Source organism: Hypanus sabinus, chromosome 15 (assembly GCF_030144855.1).
Source record: "Hypanus sabinus isolate sHypSab1 chromosome 15, sHypSab1.hap1, whole genome shotgun sequence".
Lineage (NCBI taxonomy): Eukaryota > Metazoa > Chordata > Chondrichthyes > Myliobatiformes > Dasyatidae > Hypanus > Hypanus sabinus.
In genome coordinates, this window is record NC_082720.1 from 77,492,118 (window position 1) to 77,517,392 (window position 25,275).

General features: G+C 38.2%; 2 protein-coding genes across 2 annotated transcripts; one reads left to right on the forward strand and one right to left on the reverse strand.

Annotated features, from left to right (window-relative positions):
- Positions 1-587: 587 nt before the first annotated feature.
- LOC132405607 (uncharacterized) lies at positions 588-8,636 on the reverse strand. Its single transcript, XM_059990547.1, has 2 exons — positions 5,145-8,636; positions 588-1,286 (listed from the first exon to the last, which is right to left on the reverse strand). Exon 1 carries the CDS (start codon positions 7,156-7,158, stop codon positions 5,770-5,772), a length of 1,389 nt encoding a protein of 462 aa, XP_059846530.1. The 5' UTR covers positions 7,159-8,636; the 3' UTR covers positions 588-1,286; positions 5,145-5,769.
- Positions 8,637-8,993: 357 nt separating this feature from the next.
- zcchc10 (zinc finger, CCHC domain containing 10) lies at positions 8,994-25,218 on the forward strand. The gene is made up of 4 exons (XM_059990548.1): positions 8,994-9,099; positions 16,558-16,719; positions 20,879-20,917; positions 24,210-25,218. Exons 1-4 carry the CDS (start codon positions 9,059-9,061, stop codon positions 24,460-24,462), a joined length of 495 nt encoding a protein of 164 aa, XP_059846531.1. The 5' UTR covers positions 8,994-9,058; the 3' UTR covers positions 24,463-25,218.
- Positions 25,219-25,275: the final 57 nt, after the last annotated feature.

Here is a 25,275-nt window from a genome sequence, read left to right on the forward strand (position 1 = left end):
GAAAGAAACATGTTCATTTTGATACTAAGAAAATATTCAGTGCCAAGAATAATTTTAACCTTCAGCACAAATCTGAATTTTGTGGCTCATTGGAAATGAAATTCATCTTTGACAAGATTGAGAATGCCAAGTTGTTTGAGGGCCTGTCACTCTGTTAATAGACAGCAGATAACATGAGTATTCAGACATATTGGTCCAGCCATGTAGCACACCATTAGATGGTTTTGCATCTGTTTGAACTCATCTATGTATCATCATGGGAGTCACATGGAGGACCTGGATACTTGAGTAACATACAATGAGATTTTGTAAGTCTATTATGTTTTTTTTAATAAATTGCATGTTACAAACAGCCGTAGTGCCATGCAGTCCAATTTCAAGGCAGTAGTTTGACATATTGTTATATCTGGTTCACTGACCCCATCTGCTGGCCACCACTGCAATGTAGTTTCACCTTTGCACAGTACGCCAAAATTACTGTAAAAAAGACTTCAGATTGAAGTAATTCACTGTGATAAGAATTGTGTATGGAGAATGAAATGGATCCTTAATAAATTAAAAACTTAAAGTTCTCTGAAATAAAAATTATTGAAGAATTTTATTATGCAGATATCCATAAATGGAGGGAAATACTGCCAAAGCATATTCAACTTTAAAGGGAATTTTCCAATATTGTGCTTTACATTTAAATGCTTTCCAGTTTGTAAATAAATGTCATTCACCCAATTAAATTCTATTCAGTTTTTTTAAGCAGCTTCCTTGTCTCCATTTTTGCTTAGTCAACTTAGACCATAGAACATGGAAAATTCTTTTGGTATTTCTATTGGTTCTACCATAAACAATTAATTTTAGTTTATTTAAATCTTACTTCCATCCCACAACATGAGGGAGTAAAAACCTTTGCGTTATGACTCCGTTGCAATCTACAGACATGTGAATTTAGAAGTCTAACGGCTAGTAGAAAGAAGCTGTCATAGATCCAGGCTTTAATGCTGCGGTACTGTTTGCCAGACAGAAGCAGCTGAAACAGTTTACGTTTGGGGTGACTAGTATTCCCGATGATCTACCAGACCTTCTTTATGCACCTGCTGCTGTGAATGTTCTCAAAGGAGGGAAGTTCACATCCACAGATGTGCTGGGCTGCCCGTACCACTCTGTGGTGCCCAGCGATCAAGGTTGGTACAGTTCCCATACCAGGCAGTGATGCAGCCAGTCAGGATGCTCTCAATGGTGCCTCTGGAGAAAGTCTTGAGGATTTGAGAGCTCATGTTGAATTCTTCAGTCGCCTGAGATGGAAAAGATGTTGTTGTACTTTTTTTGCCACACAGCCACACAAGATTCAGAAATATACAGGGGATGCAATATGCTGGGTGAATTCTCACCATATATAGCCACTATTACTGTTTCTAAGGGCCTATTTACTCCAGAGCTACTCGCAATTCCGTTTGTGGATGCAGTCCACTATTCTTATTACTGTTAGTCTAGAAAGAAAAAATATTACTGGTACCCTCCAGGCTAATTATGGGTAGTCAGTTCTATCATGCCCCATTATATTGAAAATTGGTGCACTTATTTACCAAGAGCAGGCCCCACCCAATCGTTTGAGCTCTGGTTGCATAGCCAGGTTGCCCAGTAGTAAACAAAGAGCAGAAAAATGTTGCAAGGCAGATTCTCCATTTCATTTTCCACACTTTCCCCATATCCAGAATACTCTACAGGGGTTGCCATTTCTCATTATCCCTTCCTTTTGTAACTAGGTCTCATTCAATGAGCTGCTGAATTTCCTATCCTTCCAATCAAGAATTGCTGATTATACCCATTAACACCTACAGATCACAGGCCTTCTGTTAAAATTATCAAGATGGCAGAACAAAGACTTCTCTTAATTTCCCAATATATACCCAAAATGAAAATGAAATTATGGTATTTGTAACAGCAAACAAGGAAGGCTCCTATTCAACATAAAATGTCAGGTGTTGTCCCTGTATATCACTACAAACAAAGCCACTTTGAAAAATCTCCTGTAAGTCATTGAGTTGTATAATATAAATGAACTTACAGCACGGTTTGCCAACTACATCAATATGACCTGTGCTGTCAAGGTCTCTGCATTAAAAATAAAATTCCATGGAGGCTAATTTGCATAACCTTTATGCTCTACTCAAAACCTCAAAGTCAGCACTGAAACTTATGGTCTACTGGGTGTGATATCCAATGTCCAAAATGCTTCAAAGTCATGGACAATCTCTAAACAATGGAGTGATAGCACCAATGAAGTTTCCACAAAATGGTCTACATCCAGTGAGAGGACAGTTAAATCAATATCAACATTCGCCCAGTCAACATCCCCAGCAGAATGACTCTAGTTATATTCAACTGACTCAAATAGATAGGCAAGCCATCCTCTTACCCCAAACACCACAGAAACAGAAACCCTACTGTTACTGCTGTCATACAATGTAGATGGTGGAAATGATTCAAAAATTTTCTCAAAGCCTCTTTGTAAAGTGGAAATTGTAGAAGTCTTGACCCAGGGAGAAGGAACACAAAGATAGCACCTAGATCCTTGAGTACCTTCATCAGGAGCACAATGTAAACAGCTCATCTCCTCAGAGCATCCAGCTCTGCCATTTGAGGCAGAGTCATCACATCTCACAATGGCTACATCAACCAATTTATGAAACAGGGCTGTAAGTACATCACCCTTAGCCCTGAAGGGCTGTTTCAGAGAAGATGGCACAAAAGTCTCCACTGGTACCCTTCTCCCTTTGCTCATTTAGACACAACTCCTTCATTTGTGAGTTATACAGCCAATCAATTGCAGAATTAACAATACTAAAAGGTAATTCTGTTTTGTGAAAGGTAGCTTAAATGTAAAATACAGCAAACAGATTAACAAATATATCCAAGGTTTCCAGCTATTAACTTTACACTATAAATTATAAAAGTTTATTGTAAGCACAAAAACATTGCTCATTTGCAGGACAGAATAATACTATTAGAACCAAGAATTCAAGCTGGAAGATTTTATAAATATACATTTTTTCATAAAATTGTATAAAATACATAACATATTTTATAGTGGCCTTCTAGCAACCAGGAAAAGCATGGTGCAGAGAATAGTGTGACAACATAAGTTTGAGGCTATACAATTCATTTAATCGAGGGTTTGGAAGTTGGAGATAGGGTTTTTTTTAATGTTCTCAAGTTGTTTGAAGTTAAGATCATTGTTGGGGGATTTAGAACTATGCTTGGTCTCAAGAAGGGAAATTAATTAAATATCATTTAATATAGTATTTAATAATTCCCAAGATTCGTGGTTGCCTTTGAAGTTCTACAATTTGGCTGCTTTAGTCATCTTAATGATTCAACACAGCACTGAGAATGCGCTGCATTATACATTGTATTGCCACTCAGATGTGATATTTATCTGCGGCCACACCTGGTTATTCAGGAAGATGGAAAGTATGTGATGGCATTTTTAATTTGAAATATAGATATTTCTACATTCAATTAAAATTATGGAAAAAAGCTTACCATTCAGTTTGCAGAAGAACAACTCCCTCATACAGCATTTCTTAGTAACATGTTGAATAGTATTCAAGTTAAAAGTTAAGAAATTTAAAGGCTACCACTAAACCTAGAAGAAATCTGGCATTTTTCCTGTAACTAGATTGTCTCCAATTTATAAATAATAATTGAGATTCTGATGTACTTCCAACTACTCTGATGGAATTAAAACTCCTATAGGAATTCGTATTCTTTCTAAATAAAATTATATTTGGTTGAGCCAGCTCAGGAATGAGTTGCCAGTTTCAATTTAATAGAACCAAACAGGACAAAACATGTGTCATGGAAAATTTGATTCTGGTTTGTAGTGTATAATTGGTGTGTGCATATGGTAATGTAAGTGAAATTCAAACCAATCAGAGAACCAGCCTACATCCTTCCTAAGCTTCAGAGCCCAGAGATTAATGCTTCCTAGGATTTCCTTACAAAAATATAAGAATAGGCATTTAAGGGAATCACATGAGCTTGTCCAAAGCACCCTGCAAGATATAGCTAGAGTGAGCAGAAGTTCATTACAGATTTTTGTGCAGCCACGGAAGAGGACTTTCTGATACTGCAGTCAACCATAGCAAATGTACTACCTTCCAGGGTATTTGTAGCAAACACCCAAAATCAATTACTAAACTAATCACATTTTCCTGCACATGGTCTATATCCTTCCATTTCATTCCCATTCATATTCTTGTTTAAATGTTTCTTAACTGTTGTTATATCTGCTTCCACCATGTCTCCAACAGCATACTCCAGGCATCTGCCACTCTTTGTGTAAAAAGAAACTGCCCCACAAATCTCCTTTAAATTTTCCCCTCCCACCATAATGCTATGCCTTTTGACATTCCCATCCTGGGAACAAGACTCCAACTATCTACCCTAACTTTGACTCTCAAAATTTTCTATACTTTTATCAGGTTGCCTCTCGGCCTCTAATGGTCAAGAGAAAACAACACAAGTTTGTTCAACCACCTCCTTCTAGCGGATACTTTTCTGATCCAGATGGCATTCTGGCGAGTCTCTTTTGCACCCTCCCTAAAGCCTGCCCATCTTTCCTGTAATTTGGCAACCACTACACACAATATTCCAAGGTAGCCTATCCAAAGTTTTATAAAGCTGCAACTTGACTTACCAACTTTTATACTCAATGCCCCAAATAATTAGGCAAGCACACCATACACCTTCTCTACCACCCACTCCTCTTTCAAGGAGCTATGGACTTATACCCCAAAATCACTCCATACATCAATTCTCCTAAGGGTCCTGCTCTTTACTATATACTTCCCTCTTACATTTGCCCTTCCAAAACACATCAACTTACACTTGTCCAGATTAAATTCTGTGGTAACTTTTACTTTACAAAAAGACCACTCGACAACTTGATGGCCAAAAGAGCATCTTTATCTGGGACGGCAAATGATATTTACAATACAGAGGCTTCCTGGTACCTCGTGCGGCATGGGTGGAGGAACTATATACAATGCATACTGGGAGTAAAAAGAGCAGAAGTAAAGACTCTGCCAACCCCGGATCCCGACCAACAGCTCCCCGACTAGTATTAACTTACTTTTAATAATACTCACATTACAACACTTCTCCCCCTTTAAAATCCAACATTCCCCAAATATAGAAGAACTGGGAAATAAGAAGTGTTATCATTAGCAACAGGTTACCAATACAAAAATACCTAAAAAAAAACATGGCAAATTCAACATTCAATCTAACAACAAAAGAAACTAACTAATCAAAGATTCAGTCTGTCAGGGGGCTTGTGAGGGCGCTGCGATCTACACACTACCCCCGGTGACCCAGCAGGCACTGCTGGTGAGGATGTTTTGGGCAGATCTAGTGTTGGGGACACGAGAGGGGTCTGTGTGTCTGCGTGAGAATATCCATCCTCTTTAGGGGACTCTTCCCCCCGCCAGTGGTCTCTCCCTCTAGCAAGGTCACTGGTAGACATGCTTTCCTGGTATGCATTAAGTGGTCATTGCTCCTTAACTGTTTTGGACCACTGAGTTTCTTTGAAATCGGTGGTAAGCTATTCTCAGCATTATTGGGATAATTTGCCACCTAGCTTGGAAGGCACTGAAGAAGGAATTTTGGTTTTTGACCATGGCTCAGAATAGACCCAATTGTAAATTTTTCACAGAGTTCCTTGTTATAACTTGGAACTATCTGGAGTTCAACAGCAGGAAATCGCATTGTGTTTCAGTAAACCTCTTGTGCTTGATCAAAGGTCTTGTCTGTTAAATCACAGTCATTGATTTTGATGATACATTCACTCTCCTGCAGCAGGTTCTCTTTTCTTGAATGGCTGTTCTCTTCAATACCACGAATACTCAGGCTAAGGAATCTTCCACTCAGCGTAGAGTTACAAGGTACCACATGGATTCCCAGGGGGCCACCGCCTCCAGAAAATTCTACTTTCTTTGTCAAATTACTTACAGTGCTTTCTGAATGCTTGTCTGGTGGTCCTGGAGGCTCTGTTCTTACATCGTCTGCGGGTGCCCCATTTGCTACAGTTACGATTGGCTTCACATGCAGGTTCCTGTTAGCGGGATCATCAGGCTGAGATGCACCTTGCTGTAACGGGGCAGGTGGTACAAGAGCTGGGTCACTGCTTCGCCATACTAGAAGTGGCGTGCTGGCTTTGAGTGCCGAGGGGGTAACTTCAAATGCTCCTGTAATAGGCTGAAGAGCCGCAAGCTGCACTGCGAGCTCACTCTCAAATGTGTCCGGACTATGTCTGTCACTCACATTGCCATCGGTGACTTCATCTGCACGCTGCACCTCATGCTCTTCCGTCATGCGTGCATATTTAAATTCATGCCAGTTGAGCCGGATTTTGTGAAGCCAATTGCGGCCCAGAAAACTGGGCCCACTGCCCTTAGCTATCACCAGCCTGGCTTCAGCCTTCTGGCCCCCAGCCAAAATATCCACATATAACACCCCTAAATGAGGTATGGGCTGCCCCGTATAGGTCCTGAGTTGGAGCTTAGGTGGTCTGATGGGAGGCAGGTTGGATCCCCATGTCCTCCTGTAGGTCTCTTCAATAATGACCAATGCAGTAGCCCCTGAATCAATCTCGAACTTAATGTCCTTTCCCTTGACAGTGACTGTGGCATAATATGGCTCAGGTGGTCCCTCATCCATTTCCACCTCAAGCATGTTGTAGGCACACACTGCCTCTTCATCTTCTTCTCCCAGGTGGTGTGAGGCTGCCTGAGCCTGTTGAGCTGTCGCCTGCCCAGGCTCAACCTTACCCTTTATGCTCCTGCACTTTTTAATGAAATGTCTCTTCTTGCCACAAGCATGGCAGACAGTATCTTTGAATTTATAAGTATTTGCATAGTGCGTTCCTCCACACTGAAAACATTCCACCCAGTTTTCCTGTCTACCAGTCTCCCTCCTGATTTGGAGCACTACCGTCGACTGCGACCCCCCATATCCTTTCTGTATATCCTTGGCATTATCAGCAGCCAACTCCATGCCTTGAGCAATCTCTAGGGCTGTCTTGAAAGTCAACGGTGGGGTTTCCCCTAACAAGCAGCGTTTGGTGTCATTATTAACGCTGCATACTAATCTGTCACAGAGCATGTCATCCAACACGGCTCCAAAATCACAATGTTCTGACAGCTGCTGAAGCTCAGCCACAGACTGACCTAGTTTCCGGACACGGCTGTGAAACTTGAACCGTTGAATTATCACCGAAGGCTTCGGATTGTGGTGGTTCCCCACGAGCTTGACCAGTTGGTCGTATGGAATTTCTCCCGGTTTCCGCGACGTAGCTAAGTTCTGTATCAGCTTGTAAGTCCTTGCCCCACACACACTCAGGAGAAGAGTGCTTCTTAGCCTCCTCGTAATTCCATTAGCACAGAAAAAGTGGCCCAACCTTTCCTCGTACTCCGCGGAGCCACTCCTCAATTTGCTCGTCGAGCACACCGACCGTTCCGAACGTAGCCATCCGAACACGAGGCTCCTCACCTGCTCACAGCTCCTGATCGAAAACCGGGCCGACCCGTCCACAAAACCAGTTTAACTCGTTGCCAAAAATATGTGGTAACTTCTACTTTACAAAAAAGACCACTCAATAACTTGATGGCCAAAGGAGCATCATTATCTGAGACGGCAAATGATATTCACAATACAGAGGCTTCCAGGTACCTCGTGCGGCATGGGTGGAGGAACTATATACAATGCATACCGGGAGTAAAAGAGTGGAAGTAAACACCCCGCCAACCCCAGATCCTGACCAACAGCTTTTCGATTAGTATTAACTTACTTTTAATAATACTCACATTACAACAAATTCCATCTCTCATTTCTCCACACATATCTCCAGCTAATCTACATCCCGCTATATCCATTGACATAGCTATATTATTATACACAGCTATAATTTTTTGTGTTGTCAGCAAACTTGTGAATCAGCCTAGCTTCATTTTCGTCCAAATCATTTATATATTTCACAAACAACAGCAGTCCCAGCACTGATCTATGTGGAACACCCTAGTTATGAATCCAGTCAAAGAACCACCCTTCACCACTAAGCCATGTCTTCTATGACCAAGCCAATTTCAAATCCAATCCACCAAATTACCATAAATCTCATGTGCCTTAACCTTCTGGCTCAGCCTACAATGAGTAGTCTTATTGAAATATTTACTGAACTTCAAGAATACAACATCCACTGCCCTACCCTCATCAGCCATCTTCATCATTTCATTAAAAAATTCAATCAAGTTTGAAAGATATGACCTCCTTGCAGACAGCCAAAATGATTATTTGTAAAAACTCTGCACTCTTCTAAATGCCAGTAATTCCTATCCCTAACAATCTTCTCCAATAATTTCAGTACAACAGACATAGGAGCACCAGCTAGTAACTTGTCGGATAATCCACAACACCATCCTTCAACTAACACTGCAGTCCTAAGGGACCTCACCTGTAGCTAAAGGGTCAAATCTGAATATGAATTTTAATCTAACAAGAACATCTAGAGAAATTAAATTTAAGCAAGTAAACGCATATGGGTTAAAATATTTTCAGAAACAGTAACTATTGGATTGTGGCGAAAATTCACCTAATGTTCCAAAATAAAGGAAATCTGGTATCACTTCCCAATGTGTGACTCCAAGTTTAACTGCGTCATCAATTCTGGGGTAATTAGTAATAGCTACCTTTATCTGCAATGTCAACATGCCCCAGAAAGGAAAAAAAAATCCAAAATTAACCTTAAATTACATGGTACCAACGGAAGTGACAAGTACCAGACTGCATTTTTGAGAGTGCCGATTAGCAAACATAATTTTGACCTAAAGAAGGCAAATTCATTTTTAACAATCTAAAATTATCCCGGCTTCCAGAAAGCATTTAAACTCGGGAACACTGAGTTTATATTTCGGTATTTCTGCATTTCCGTCCGCACAGCTTCCTTTCCCAGGCCTGTTGCGAACTTGTTGCCTAGAGACGGCCTGGTGCATTTCGGGAAGCCAAGATGGCGACACCTATGCATAGGCTTATCGCTCGCAGGCAAGCGTGAGTATACGGGTTTCCTTTAATTTTCGCCGTTCAGTGAGAGCAGGGGACCGTTGTTATGGTTTTCTTAAGTCTCTATTGTTTGGAGGATGCATGCATAATGGGCTTTATCTGGGTCGTGAGGTTGGTGTAGTTTCCATCTTCAACCCAGGCCCCAACCTCTCACCAAATGTCTACTGGCGGTCGAGTTTACACAACCGCGTAAAGACCATGCTGTGCACTTGAATCATCGACATGGAGTAAACTTGTAGTCGCGAAGTTTATCCCTACAATTAACACAGGAAATACTTAGCAGTCCAAACAACATCTGTGAAGGGAGGATCAGAGCTGACGTTTCAGCTTGATGACGGATCATCAGAATTGACACTGACACGTTAGCTCTGTTTTCCCGCACCTGTTGAATTTCTACCTTTCACTCATAAACATTTTATTTTGTTCAAAATAACCATCTTTTTATCATAAGTTGTTTTAAAGCAAATAAAACGTTCTGGTAATGGATGTAATTTTACAAAGCATGTATCCTTCACATTGTAAGGCAATGATTTGACTATTCTAGTTTTTTTCGGCGTGGTGGTTGAGGGATAAATACTTGTCGATCTAATGTAATGCCGCAACTTTTTTTTAACATAGACACAATACCGCGCTTCTGAGATTGCTAACAAGGTCATTACTTATGTATACTAATTTGTCTTTAGAAGGTGATGATGTGTCGTCTTCCTAACACTTTACAATCATTCTGGAATAGATAATACTGGTTTTGCTGTGTAGAAGTTTGAAGATTTTGGTACAGATGACAAAGGACCTGTTTTAAAATCAGGATGAAATGTGACTTGGATGGGAGCTTATAAGAGATGGTGTTCTGGCTTTGTTCTCTGACGTAGTTGAGTGGGAAGATTTGGGGGGTGTTAATCAAGTAATCGCAGTTTATTTTATAGACATTTTGCATTTAAACCCTCATTCAAAAGATGGTATTTCCAACATTGCAGCACTTCCTCTGTATTGGATTGGAATGTTCAGCTCTCTTTCGTTCATTTGTTATGTGCTGTGTCGTATGATTGTTCTTGGCAATTTTTTCTGTGTAAGTTGTTTGCCATTGCCGCCTTATGGGCAGTGCCTTGACAAGATGGATGACCCCAGCCATTATCAGTACTCTTTAGAGACTGTCTGGCGTCAGTGGTCGCATAACCAGGACTTGGGTTATGCACCAATTGCTCATATGATCATCCACCACCTGCTCCCATGGCTTCATGTGACTCTGATGGGGTTAGAGTGGGTGGGGGTGGCAATGCAGATGCTACACCTTGCCCAAGGGTGATCTGCAGGGTAGTGAAGGGAAGGAGCACCTTGCACCTCCTTTGGTAGAGACGTTATCTCCACTCAGACACCCTTCAGGACTGATAGGGAGCTTAAATCTTCAATTGTTTGGTTCAGATGTGAGACTATTTTGAATGAATAATGGCCATCCTAAATCAAGATTTAGAAACTATTCTAAATCAAGATTAGTGAATTTCACTCTGTAATAGTTAAAGATCTTTTGTTCCAGTTTAGTTTCAATTCGTTGTTGAGATTTCTTAGGTGCTGATTGCATTCCTTACCTGATATTAGTTCAAGATTAAACCAATCATAGGAGCAGTATTAGGCTATTTGGCCTTTGAGACTGTTCTTCAAAAAAAAACATTGATGCAGGATTCAAACCTGCACAGTGAAACCCTAATGCATTTCTAGGCCTCGACTACTGTGCTCACTACGACAAACAGTTCACAGACTTGGTGTTGTAATTGACTGAGTGGTAGGCTTCAGCTCACAAGACTGTATGTTTCTAAGGCTAACTGTTGACTCCTGCTTCACGTCTTCAGCTGATGATACAATGTCTGTGTTATCTCTAGTTTTACTTCTAATATGGTTTTAGCAAATTGAAATTTTCTACTATCCAAAAACTTGAGAAGAAAATAGCATCTTTAGTCTTTTGTGTCTCTTTAAGTGCAAGTTGTCTCTCAAAAATAATCTTAAACTTTCCAAAATTTCTAGGTTGTCAAAAATACAAACTATGTCTACCTATATACAAACAAAAGAAAATCTGCAGATGCTGGAAATCCTTATGCAATATTATGCATTTTATTCTTTTTTGGTACAAATTTTATTTGAAATACTTTTGTGTATTGGTGTCTCAGTTTGTATTCCTGTACAATGGCTAGTTATAAAAACATGAATTACCACAATAATTAATCACCTAGATTTTAAATAATTGTGAAAAGCATTTAAATGTCTCCCATCTTTCTTAATATTGTTAAGCCATCTTACTAGAATGTTGTATAGTTCAACACTTATACATGTTGAAAGCTAAATCTCTTGCGCCTTCAATTTTACCTGTTTCATCGCTGTTCATGTGTAATCTGCAGATCCTCAGAATTGTCCATGTTCAGTTTCATCATTGTGTTTGCCACTCTCATCCAAAATTTAGTAACTTTTGATTTGTTTGTGTTTCTTTTCATCTTTATAATTCAGCATCATTGGTAAATTTAACTTATTGGCTCCAATTTTCTGTCTTCCACATTAGTGAAATAAGTTGAAATTAATAAGTCTCAACAAGGGCTTCTATTTTACCTGTACCTAAGCATCTCACTTCTAAAAAGTACCATTAGTTTTCCCACTCTCAGCTAAGGTATTTTCAATTCCAGTGTTTATCTGCATGTTCAGAGTTTGATTTTATGTGAAACTTGAAATACAATTTGGAAACTCATCATGGCATTTTCAAGCTCCACTAAGCATTTGTGTAGTTCACTTGAAGTTGTTATTCCTCAAATAAATTAAGGAGATTGGTCAAATAAGATCTGTCACCCATCATGTGTATGAGTATTGTATAGCACTTTTCATTTAAATTGCATTACTCTGCACAAACAGTACCGACATTCATGTTTATTTAAAAATGTTATTTCAGAAATGAGTTTGTACTTTGAATTGTATCTTCACACAAAAGTATTTCCAATGGTAAAATCAAATATTATAAATAATTGCAAACCCAGAAAACTTCTAATCTGCAGTGGGGAGGAATGTTTAATGTCAAAATATTCTTTTTGTATTTGTCACTTATTGAGTGCCTGGAAGATATTCTTGCTCCAGACTTTCCATTTTAGAAGTTGACGGTTACACTTGAAACTGCTAGCATTGCTTTTCGTAACTGCTTTGAAGTTTGGAACTCCAGAATGAAGGCAATGAACACGAACTTGCCTCAACTGATTGCCAAAACAACAGTAGGTTTTGTAGATTATCAATCAAGAAATGCAAATTTCTGTACCATTCCCAGCCCTGGGGTTGCTGGCTATACCACCAAGCTTATCTCTGTAAATTGAAAGATTTACAGAGATTCTACATTTACATGTAGAAAAGTAAGTTTATGATAAATTTCTTAATTTTGATTTAATCAACTCTATTCAAGTATTTGTATCATAGTGTCCTAATTTAACAAAATAACAAGGACAGTTTTTAGTTTTTAATTTTCTTGAATGTCATAGATGTTCAGTTTTGGTGATGGTCTTATCACCCACTAATTCTATAGGTAGATCAATTGGCTGTAAAAAAGAAAAGAAGCAACTGGGGCAATGGGATCTGTCACTAGTTTGCTTTTACTGAAAGAGCCTGTAATCTATTGGACTTACTGATCACCTAGCCAAATTTTATACCCAGAGATTCTCAGCAAGCAAACAGATTTAGTTGATTTTTTTATATATTGGAGGATTTGGCTGTTTTGAACTTTAATATATTTTCAGTATCCTGTATATATTCTGACTTTTTATTTTGTATTTGGAAATATACCCAGATTCATATATATTTAACATGAGCAAATTTATGAGAAAACTGCTTTATTTATACTAATTGATGTTGAAGACTATTGCTGTCAAATAGTTATTTGTTACTTCTGCCGGCAGGAATTTGGTACAAAGTATTTCAGTATCAGATTTGGTAATCTTGCTGAGAATGTAATCATGTAGGAAAATAAAGCAGGAATTAAGTAATCAGACCTTAGTGTCCACTCTGCCTTTCAATGAGATCAAGTTTGATGGCTCATACCACTTTCCAGCACTAAACTGATATCTTTTGATTCTTTTACTGTCAAAAACTGTATCAAACATTTTCTTAATATACTCTATCACCGTGTCTCCATATCCTTATTGCTTAGGGAATTCTGAAAACTGATCCAACTCTGGGTGAAGATGTACTATCTCATCTTACCCTGAATGGCTGCTTCATATTTTTTTGAAAATGCAAGGCATGATACTAAATACTTTAGTCAGGGAAGACATCATTCCTTTGTCTATCCACTCAAGCCTCTAGAATTTTGTACATTTAACCCCTATACATACGCACCCAGTCTGCTCGATGGCTTTTTCTTGGAAAACCTGCTATTGCTGTAATCAGTCTGTAGATCATCGCTGCATTTCATAATGCAAGTACAGTGGATTCCCGTTAATGTGGCTATTGTTAGAGCAGCCGCTTATTTGACAGGACACTGTTGTCAACAGTTTCTAACTAGCAACAGGCGCACGCACTAATGGGGCTGGTAGACACTACGCCTTAGAGCAAGCAATTTTTGAAAGGCGACACCTGTGTGTGTTTGTGTTCAAAAAGCAGTGATTTTTGTCACTGACAGTTGGTGAGAAATGAGCAGGAAGAAAATTCAGAACTGTTCTCATTAAGGTTTCAAAAATCCAGGCTTGGTGATGCCAGAAACAGTTGGGAGTGAAAATGAAACTATTTCACTACTTCAAGTTATGAACTACGAAGAATTTGAGGATGTGGACAATCATCTCGCATGTTACAATGAAAATGAAGATTTGGAAGATACAAACATCGAAGGTAGTCCATTACATGCACTAGGTCCTGCACTGATGTTGTGCATTTACAGTCAATCAAGAGATGGAGTTTAACCCAGATAAGTGTGAAGTGGTTTATTTTGGTAGGTCAAATACGATGGCAGAACATAGTATTAATGGTAAGACTCTTGGCAGTGTGGAGGATCAGAGGGATCTTGGGGTTCGAGTCCATAGGACACTCAAAGCAGCTGCACAGGTTGACTCTGTGGTTAAGAAGGCGTATGGTGTATTGGCCTTCATCAATCGTGGAATTGAATTTAAGAGCCGAGAGGTATTGTTGCTGCTATATAGCACCCTGGTCAGACCCCTCTTGGAGTAAACTGTGCTCATTTCTGGTCACCTCACTACAGGAAGGATGTGGAAACTGTAAAGTCAACTTTTATTGTCATTTCGACCATAACTGCTGGTACAGTGCATAGTAAAAATGAGACAACGTTTTTCAGGACCGTGGTTTACACGACACAGTACAAAAAACTAGACTGAACTACGTAATAAAAAAAAACACAGAGAAATCTACACTAGGCTAGAGACCTACACTGGACTGCATGAAGTGCACAAAAACAGTATCAGCATTACAATAAATAATAAACAGGACAGTACAGCAAGGTGTCGGTCCAGGCCCAGAGGGTGCAGAACAGATTTTCAATGACGTTGCCTGGATTGGGGAGCATACCTTATGAGAAAAGGTTGAGTGAACTCGGCCTTTTCCCCTTGGAGTGAAGAAGGATGAGAGGTGACCTGATAGAGGTGTACAAGATGATGAGAGGCATTGATCGTGTGGATAGTCAGTGGCTTTTTCCCAGGGCTAAAATGGTTGCCACAAGAGGACACAGGTATAAGGTGCTGGGGAGTAGGTACAGAGGAGATGTCAGGGGTAAGTTTTTTACTCAGAGAGTGGTGAGTGCGTGGAATGGGCTGCAGGCAAAGGTGGTGGAGGTGGATATGATAGGGTCTTTTAAGAGGCTAAAAAAAAGAGGCTTTTAGATAGGTACATGGAGCTTAGTAATATAGAGGGCTATAGGTAAGCCTAGTAATTTCTAAGGTAGGGACATGTCGGGCACAACTTTGCGGGCCGAAGGGCCTGTATTGTGCTGTAGGTTTTCTATGTTTCTAGAACATGGCAGTATACACCGGATTAATTTCTCCGTTGATAACTATTGAAGATAAATCACTGTTTTTTTGTACGGTAGTAATTTCCATCGTGTTCTTTCTGTATTTCATTTAAATCCATAATTTGTTACTCGGATAAATGGTAGTGTATCTTTTTTTTATAACGTTTTAACTATTTCCATGAAACTTCACTTAATTGGGAGAAAATGTCCTGATGTTTCCCAATTAACCAGAATCCACTATATATTCTTCTCTGGGAATATCAAATCTGCACACAATATTCCAAGGAAGATCTCACCAGTACCTAATATAATTCTTTATTCTTGTACTCCTTGACCGAAATACCCCTAGCCATCCAAACTATCTGTGACATAACTGAGATAGGTGATTTTGGAATCTATATACATCAGATTTTGGTTAATTGGAACACATTGTGAACAGTACATTTTGGCCCAATTAGCTGAAGTTTAATGGAAGTAGTTTTAAAAAGACAAACTACCATTTAATTGAGTAACAGATTATGTATTTAAATGAAATACAGAACAAGTTGGAACATTACCAATATTACTACAGTACTATAAAACTGCCTATTAGTTATCAACGGAGGAATTGATAAGTGTTCACTGCTGTATTCTTTTGACCGTAAATAAAATCTGAGCAGACACCTAGATAATGCACTGCCTTCCTGCATGAAGTAGTATTAAAAATTACTGCTTTTAATTTGGCATTGGTCAATCCAAATCAATAACATAACACAAACATATGCAACTGAAGCTATTTTAAAAATTGTTTGTCCTAATCATCGTGTAGTGTCTAACAGCTACACAGGTACATGCAACTAACGCTAGTTAGAAACTATTGCATCCACCAAATCCTAATTTTCATTGTAACGTCCAAAAAGTTAGATGGCACCTTCAAACTCTTCATAGTTCCTAAATTGCTGAAGTGGTGGATTAATTTCACTTTCACTCCAGAGCATTTTGGCACCTCTAAGCCTGAATGCTAGAATCCCCAATGAGCAAAGCAGTTCTGAATTACCTACTGCTTATTTCTCAGCAACTATCAGTGACAAGTATCACTGCTTTTTGAACACAGACATACACAAGTCTCGCTATTTAAAAACTGTTCACACTAAGCATGATGTAGTGTCTAACAGCCACACAAGAGCACACAACTGATGCTAGTTAAAAACTGTTTGGCAGCAGTCTCCGCCCCAATTAGGTAACATTGTGTCCCAAATAAATGAAGGAAATCCCAGCTATTCTGTCAACTTGTTTTTGTTCTTTAAGAATACTCCCAAATAAGCAGCTGCTGATAACTGATGGCCCAATTAACCAGAATCCACTACTTTTAGATTAAAGACCACACTTCACAAAAATATTGAATAAAACCAAACCCCAAAACGGGTTTGTTTAATTTCCTCAATTGTGTAATGGAAAACTTAGCTTGATTTAAAGTTTTTTTTTGTTCATTTTAGGGAAGCTAATAAACAACATGTCCGATGTCAAAAATGTTTAGAATATGGTCACTGGACCTATGAGTGTACTGGAAAACGGAAGTATCTACATAGACCATCACGAACCGTGCAGTTGAAGAAGAGTTTAAAAGAAAAACAGAATAAATTAGCATTACCAGCAAGGTAGGTTCATGTATGTTTGTTATCCTATTTCTGCAACAGTTCAGTGGATTTATATGCTGCAGTGCATGGGTTTCTTCGTGTATGTTGAATTCTTGAGGTAAGAGGAGGGAAACCACAGTTGACTTCCGCAGTCTCAGATAGAACAAGGGAACTAAGAATTTTGGTCGTTAATCAATACTACTGCCAGAAGCGTGGCCCGCCTTGTGTAAAAACTTGAGGTTCTACATATTTGCTTGCATGTAAAACAAGCTGTACGAGTGTTACTGGTTTCTTAAGGTTGTTCTAGCCAGGGGGTGCTAGTGGGTTTAAGCTCCGACTACCTATTAAATTGCTGGCCAGTGGTGTGGTGGCATCGGCACTGGACTTCAAAGTGAATGGTCTCAGGTTCGAAGCCGGCTCCTTGCACGCTTTTCATCGTAAAAAAAGAAAAAGCAGGTAAATGCTAAAGAAATGACAAGGTTGCCACTCGATGCGCCATAAGGTGAGGAGAGGAGCAACAGCCTATTAATTGCTCCCAATGGCATGCGTCTCAAGTATCCACTTGACAGCCAAGTCCAGTTCCTGGTCTTCATGTGTGGCTTAGCTACTAAGCCCAGCAGAACCATTTCTACTGACAGGAGAAAGGCAATTGCTGCTTACTAGTGCCTTACCGCCTTACAGTTTGGGCAGATGGAGCTCGTCAGCTGTGATTGGCAGCTCACCTAGGAAAAGGTAAACTCTGATCTCAAACCTCCGCTGCCTTGCAGAAGGCTTCATTGGGAAGGCGTAAGGAGGAAACTCCAAGGAAAAAATCTGGAGCTGGAGTCCCTCAGACAGTCCTACACAAAGTTCAACGCTGACTGGCAACTCCTACAAGGCTGCTGCTGCCGCCAAACTATATTGGACTCTGCCATTCCTTGATTCTGTCATCCTCTGTGTGGAGAGGGGGATCCTACTATTACGTGGGCAACAGCTTGATCTCCACACAGATATCGGACTTGCGCTTCATGTAGACAACTGGGACACAACGTCCATGGTTGACCCTGATCAATAGAGGGCTTCAAGAGATGTTAACAGCTTCCAAGAGAAGGGCATTAAGAGTTACTTTTAAACAGAGAGAATTGGGGTAGTAAGAGGAAAATAAGGGGGGGGGGGAGAGGGGAAAATAAGAGGGGAAAAAAGAGGAAAATAAGCTTTTGTCCTTGGCTGTCTTTACTTCATCTTTATGAAGCATTATTTGAGTATGTAAGATAATTACTCCATGTTAACTCCAGTTTTAATGAAGTACATGGGTAGGAACATGACATATGGAATATTATATGGGGAAGAATCACAAAATAAAATCAAGGTATTTTTATGATATTTGTTAATATTGAGCTTCGAAGGAACCTTAGTCCTTGTACAGAAGCCACTGAAAGCTGATGTGCAGGGTCAGCAAGTGATTAGGAAGGCAAATATTAATGTTGACTTTTATTACAAGATGATTTAAATACAGCAGTAAAGGTGACTTACTGGATTTATTTAGGACTTTAGTGAGCACACCTGAAATAGTGTGTATAGTTTTGATGTCTTTTCATATAAAATAATGAGAGATTGCAATGAATATTCACCAGACTGTTGAAAGTAAATTTATTATCAAAATACATGTACATGACCTTGAGCTCATTTTCTTTGGGACATTGTAAATCTAAAAACCATAATAGAGTCAATAAAAGACCGCTCTCACAAGGCCAACAAACAACCAACATACAAAAGGTGACAAACTGTGCAAATACAGAAGAGAAAAAAACAATAATCAGCAATAAATATCAAGAACATAACATGAAGAGTCCTTGAAAGTGAGTCCATATTGATGGGCAAATGAAGTTTAATGTAGTTAACCTCACCTGTTCAGGAACCTGGTGGTTAAAGGGTAATAACTTTCCCAGAAGTCCTGAAGATCCTGGGTTGAGTCCTGAAGATCCTGTACCTGTTTCCTGACGGTAACAGCGAGTAGAGAGCATGACCTTGGTAGTAGGGTCCCTGATGGTGGATGTTGCTTTTCTACAACAGCATTCCTTATAGGTGTGCTCAATGAAGGGGAGGGCTTTACCTGTGATGGACTGGGCAGTATCCACTACTACTTGTAGGATTTTCCATTTTAGGGGATTGGTTTTTCTATACCAGACTGTGATGCAACGCCAGTATATTCTCCACCACATATCAATAGAAATTTGTCAAAGTATTAGATGTCATGCTGAATCTTTGCAAACCCTTAAGGAAGGAGAGGCGCTGCTGTGCTTTCTTTGTAATTGCACTTGAGTATTGGGCGCAGGACCGATCCTCTGAAATTATAACACTGAGGATTTTAAACTTGTCCTCCTGTTCCAGGAATAGGAGGATTATCATAAGAGATGAGATTGAATAGACAAGATCCAAATTTTTAAGATTTCAGATAAATAAAACATAACTCATGGAAACATGCAAAGTACTTATAGGTGTTGATAGGGTTATATAGGGAAGATGTTTCTCCTCACAGAGAACCAGGGGTCAAAGGTCTCAGAATAAGAGTGGACCATTTATAACTGAGAAGAGAAAGAATTTCTTCACTAGGACGGTGACAAATTGTTTACCCCCGAGGCTTTAGGCGTGTTCATTGCGTTCATTCAAGAGTAAGATTAGTATATTTTGTACATATTAGAGATATGTCTAACTGTTCCTGAGCCTCCTGCCCAATGGTAATAGGAAGAAGAGAGCATGGCCTGGATAGTCGGACACTTCCATCATAGATGCTGCTTTCATGTGGCAGTGTTCTGTGTAAATGTACTCAATGGTGGGGAGAGCTTTCCGTGTGATGGACTGAATGGTTTCCAACACTTTCAGTAGCCTTTTCAATTCCTCAGTATTGGTGTTTCTATACCAGCCCATGATACAACCAGTTAGGAGACACTTTGCAGTACATCAATCAAGGTTTATCAAAGTTTTTGATGACATGCCAAATCTACACATTCTTAGAAAGCAGAGGTGCTGTCATGCCTTGTGTGCTGGTCCAAGGATAAGTCCGCTGATATGTTGACAAAGTAATTTAAAGCTACTGACCCTCCCCATCTCTATTCTTATAATAAGGACTGGCTCATGGATGTTTGCTATGGTCAGCAGATCATCTGCTGTGACAATGATGAATAGTGAAGCAACTCCGGTAGTGTACTCCTCATTTTTCTTCTATCTCTCCCACTGCATTCCACTTGCACTTGCCCTGTTCTAGTTTTAACCTCTGGAGCATTCCTGCTGTCATTTCTCTGTGATGTCAAACTGTGGAATTTCCTTCCTTAACCTACAAATGCATTTGTTAAGAAAAGGCTTAAAATCCACCTCTTCAACTATCTGGTATAATATCTCTGATTTTGTTTTTTTTTGTTGGATGCTTTCTATCTTTAAAGCTATTGTACAAGTACAATGCTTTTCATAAGCTGATTGAAAGCTGATTTAGATCTAAATTTGTCTGATTGTTTTTGATTGTTGAACTCCAGCTATGTGCAGTATGTGATCAAGAGTATAATTAGATCAATTAGATGTGTTTTTTTTTCCCAGAAAGCATGAAGTTCGACCTGTGAGTTAACTGCTTGGTGGAAAAGCTAGATACTGTAGCTTAGAACATAAATCATAGGACTGTATGGCACAGTACAGGTCCTTCACCCCAGGATGTTGTGCCGACTTTTAACTTTAGATACATCCACAACGTAGACATTATTAATGAACTGTGTCAATATCCTGGCCCAGCTTCATTTTGCTCTTCATCAGTAATGAATCCAGGGAGGTATGTGCTTTTTGGACTCAAGATTACAGGAATTCTTAAACTGATCTGGTTTAATTTTAACAAACTCTCTGTGAAAGGCTATTTTAAATTTGCTTAAATCAGCATTCAAAAAGGCCACATCCTCAAATCCTCTTTGTTTTACTCTGAGTAAATTGTACAAACGTAACGTTTATAAATATATTTTGGGAGGAGGTTGAAGAGGAATTTGCCAAAAATTTGTCCAGTACCAATTATTGTCTCAAGTTTGGGATAAACACTTAACAAATTTATTCTGCATCTTGAAGCATACAAGATATTAAGCTTATGTATGTCATTGGGTAAGATTTTAATGTTATTGAAAATAAAATATTCAAACAAGAAGTTAATTGTTTTAAATTCCAACAGTGGACAAGGAAATGCAGAAAAGAAGATAAAGAAGAAAAGGTAATCTTAAAATAGCCATGATCTTATTATATAACTCTTCTCCATTCCTGCTGTACACTACACCACTGTTAAGATTTCAGTTCCATAGAGAATAGTGCCTGCCAGAATACCATCAGCCTATTTCTTCCAACCTTCTTAGCATGATCCTCAATAATACTACTCCTTTCTTCTCAACCCCACCATTTCTCACTGATATTAACTCTTGTCCCATACTTCACTATAGCATGGTTTTTCTTGTGACTCTTGGAATCAATTATCGATTTCTGGAACTGTCAGTTTGTGCAGCAAGTACAGTATATGGTGTACATGTTTAAAAGAAGGGAGTTTGGGTTTGAAATCAATGGAGAAAAAACTAAATATTGGGAAATGTGGTCCTCTCGAAATTGCCTTGACTGTGTTCAAGTACATTTTTCTAGATTATTTTTCAATGAATTGACTTGGGTTTTATTTGTATGTTTGATTATAGGGATTTTTTGTGACTACTGGCTGGTGACATCAATCTGGATCATGATGTATAATTGCCATGAGATTTCATAGAACAGTTTAGTGGACTAAAGCTCTATCCCTCAGTTCCATATGTTGAAACATAAGTATCTAATTTTTAAAAAATCGATATTGACCAAAACTACAATGAAATGTGTTCTTTATATCTGAGTGTTATAAGTTAAACAGCAGAACTCTAGGCAAATTCTTCTTCTCAACAAAAAAAACTTCAGATCTGAAGTAAAAAAAATTCTGAAAATACACGGCACATAAGTATTGTGACAAAAATTAGATTGTTTTATTTGGGCACTCAGTAAATGTGACTATCCATGGGGAATATTACCTTGTCCTGATACAATAACACGACATCATGTTTTCTATCAATACAACTAACTTATTTTCTGTGTATTTACAGCAGCTTTCAGTTTCACTCATAGAAAAAATAATATATGAAATCTACTTCCACATAAGTTTAGATTAAATGTTAATAAAGCAGTGGTTTCATAAACTTCATGATATTCCAAAGAGCTTCAAATCCAATTTACACCTTACAGAGTGCTGCAAATGACGATTAACTAAGCCTGTGATCCACATCTTTTTTCTGGGGAAGGTCAGACTGGTTATCTGAATCATTTTGGAGGGCCAGTCAAAGGTTTCTACCTTGTGTGAGTCTTCTCAGTGAAGCCCCAATCTGGTGCATGTTCAGCAGCTCAATTTAAATTGGTCCATGAAATGGAGAAAAGTTTTGGATAATTCTTGAACAAATGTAGGTAATTATATTTAATTACAGTATTTTTAATTCTTTTTTAGTCTAAATTTTAATGTAATTACTAGCATGATTGTTTTTTTAAAACCGAGTTGGAATGCTTTTATAATGTAAACAGTGTCAAAGCATTTTTTGGGTGGTTCTATCAAACCAAAATGTTGTGCAAGCCTTTGCTAATCGAAAGCCAGTTTTGCAGCTTTAAAGCAGGCTTTGAAAATTTGCTACATGTTAGTGTGGGCCAAGAGAATACAACATGGGTTAGATGATGAGCATGTGTAAAAATCTAGTGTTTTTATTGGATGTGAAGATGCATATTGACAATGCTCCAGCAAATTCCTTCCCTTCCAAAAGCCATATTACTGTACGTTAAACTGGCACATTTGAGGATTTAAAAAGATATAAAAGTTGTATAAGACCTATGTTGATCCTTAAAGTCAAATGTGTAGCTCTATTTCAAAGGTATATTGGAAGCAGAGTCCTGCTGAACTTTAAACGAATGTGTGAAGTTACTTCGATCTAACCTATTCTGAAGGTTTGAAATAGTACCCTGCCATCATGCACTATACTAAAATTGAGAACAAAGAACAGCAATTAAAGTAAGTACAACAGATGGAATTCCTTCATGCCCATGTGATCCAGCACAAACATATCTGCAGTAAGTTATTGTCTTGAAGAACATTTGATTCAGAATAATTAAATTGCAGGTAGAGCAGCAAGTGTTCCTGCACATTGGATGCTTTAGACAAAGGCCACTCTTGCACTTTATGATGGGATTTTCTACTTTTATCAGTGTTCCTAATTGGGAGTATGATTACAAATAAGGCAAGTAACGGAATCCAGAATGTAGAATCCAGCCATTACAATTACTCACAAGGTCTGAGGTTCTTCAAATTTCTTTGGATGAGAGTCAGGACTTCATAATGGATGATCTAACAGAGTATGTCACTGCTTACAGGAAAACATTCAAATGTGATCTCAATCATGTCATCTCTCAGCCTCCTTTGCTCCAAGAAAAGCAGACCTAGCCTATCCAATCTCTCCTGATACAGTGAATCTAAACATTCTTAGAATCTTTTCTACATCATTTCCAGCTTAGTCATGCCTTTCCTATAGTGTGACAACCAGAACTGCACATAATACTCCAAGTACAGCCTAACCAATTTTTTATTTGGTTTAATTTATTGGTGTGGATTAAAGCTTAAAGACAGAAAACTGTGGGACTAAGTAGGAAATCTTTTAGATCAAAGATTGTAACCATTCAGTTATTCAGTATATTCGTGAAAGAGTTCAATAGATACTTGTATATATAAAAAAACAAATCGAGGCAGCAAAATATTATTAAGGTAGAAGATCAACAATGAATTTCTGAATGGTGGAGCAGGAACAATAGCCTGAATGACTTACTACTCTTTCTTTCTTTCTTTCTAAATCTTTTTATTAATATTAGTAATATGTACAGAATACAAATGATATATTGATAAAGAAATTACCAACATATAAATTCCATTACATATGAAAAAAAACATACATAATAGTTACAATATAAATGAGTTTACCAAAACATAAGCCATAAAATATATGTATGAACATAGTAAGTCTAAATATTTCATAATATATGATATAAAGAAAACAGAAAAAAGAAAGAAAAAAAACAAAAAAAAATATAATGCCAAACTAGCTAATCTAATCTAATAACTAATATAGAAGAAAAAAGAAGCAAAAAAAAGAGGGAAAAAAAGAGAAAAAAAACTTTCTAATGAAGTAAATTTTTCATCTCAAGAATGGATATTTTATACTTTGATTTCATCCAATAGAGGAAGAATTCTTAGTTACAGCCAATATGTTTTCAGCAAACTGGGTAAATTCAAAATAACTTGGCAAATACCATGCCTAATTAAAACACAGAAAAGCAGATATAAATGTGTGTCACTTTTAAGATGCATATTATATAGCAATTGGACACATTACATTTTTAAGCTGTAACTATATTTTGATCATATTATAAGAATATATTATGCCTTGTGTATTTACTTTCATTTCAAGGTCTCAGAGCATTAGCAGCAGCAGTAACAGCACTTCTACTGATTCATCGTCAGACAGTGAAACATCATCCAATTCATCCACATCAGAAAGCAGCAGCAGTGATGATGACAGTTCATCAACTGACAGCTCCTCATCTTCCTCAACCTCCTCATCAAGTGAAACATCATCTTCAGATTCGGACTCTGATTCTAGTTCCAGTAGTAGTATTAGTAGCTCTGATGAAGAACCCCCAAAAAAGAGGCAGAAATCATGACAGTACTCTTTAAGCAAGTTTCGTATGCATCCTTGCAATTTGAAAAAGTGTCTTTTTAACAAAACTTAAAAGATAAACTAGCCTCTTACAAAGAAACTGTTATAGACAAATTATGAATCAAACGTGAAGTGTTTGCCTAATGTTTGTGACCTTCAAATGTACCTGTCAACAATGAATTTTTGGTCATTTTCTTTAAAGTGAATATTGTCCTTTTTTTCCCTGTAGTGCACAGTAATTTTCATAAATGCATCAGCATGCAAATGTTAAAGTAGGGTACTCTGATAATTGAAAACCAGAAGACGTTGCATCAAATGTTGGGCTACCTGGCTCATAATATGTCATTGTGAAGAAGCTATCGACTTGGTCTCATTTCTCAAATCTTTAAAATTTTCCATTTCTTCCTTCCACTCCTCAGATATTTATTTATTTCACCTTCTGTTTATCAAATTATGGACTGTTGCTTCACAATTTGTCAATGTATTCTGTTTAGCAGTAAGACTTTAAAGTCAACTTCCCCTTTTGGAGAATGACTTAAATGTGTGCTATTTGGTTACTTATTTGTCAAATACTGAAATATATCTTCAAAAACTTCAAATATTGTAAAGCTAGTGGATATGCTCTCAACCTTGTTTGTGAAATTATTCCCAAAAAGCTATCAACAATAATTCACCTTTATAAGATGTACCATTGTTAAATGTTCTCTGTGCTATTTTTATAAATCTCAAATTAAATCTGTCCCCATTATTCTTACCCATACACGATTGTCTCCCTTTCTTAAGCTTGCTTTGTATGCATTGTTTTGGAGAAAGTTCA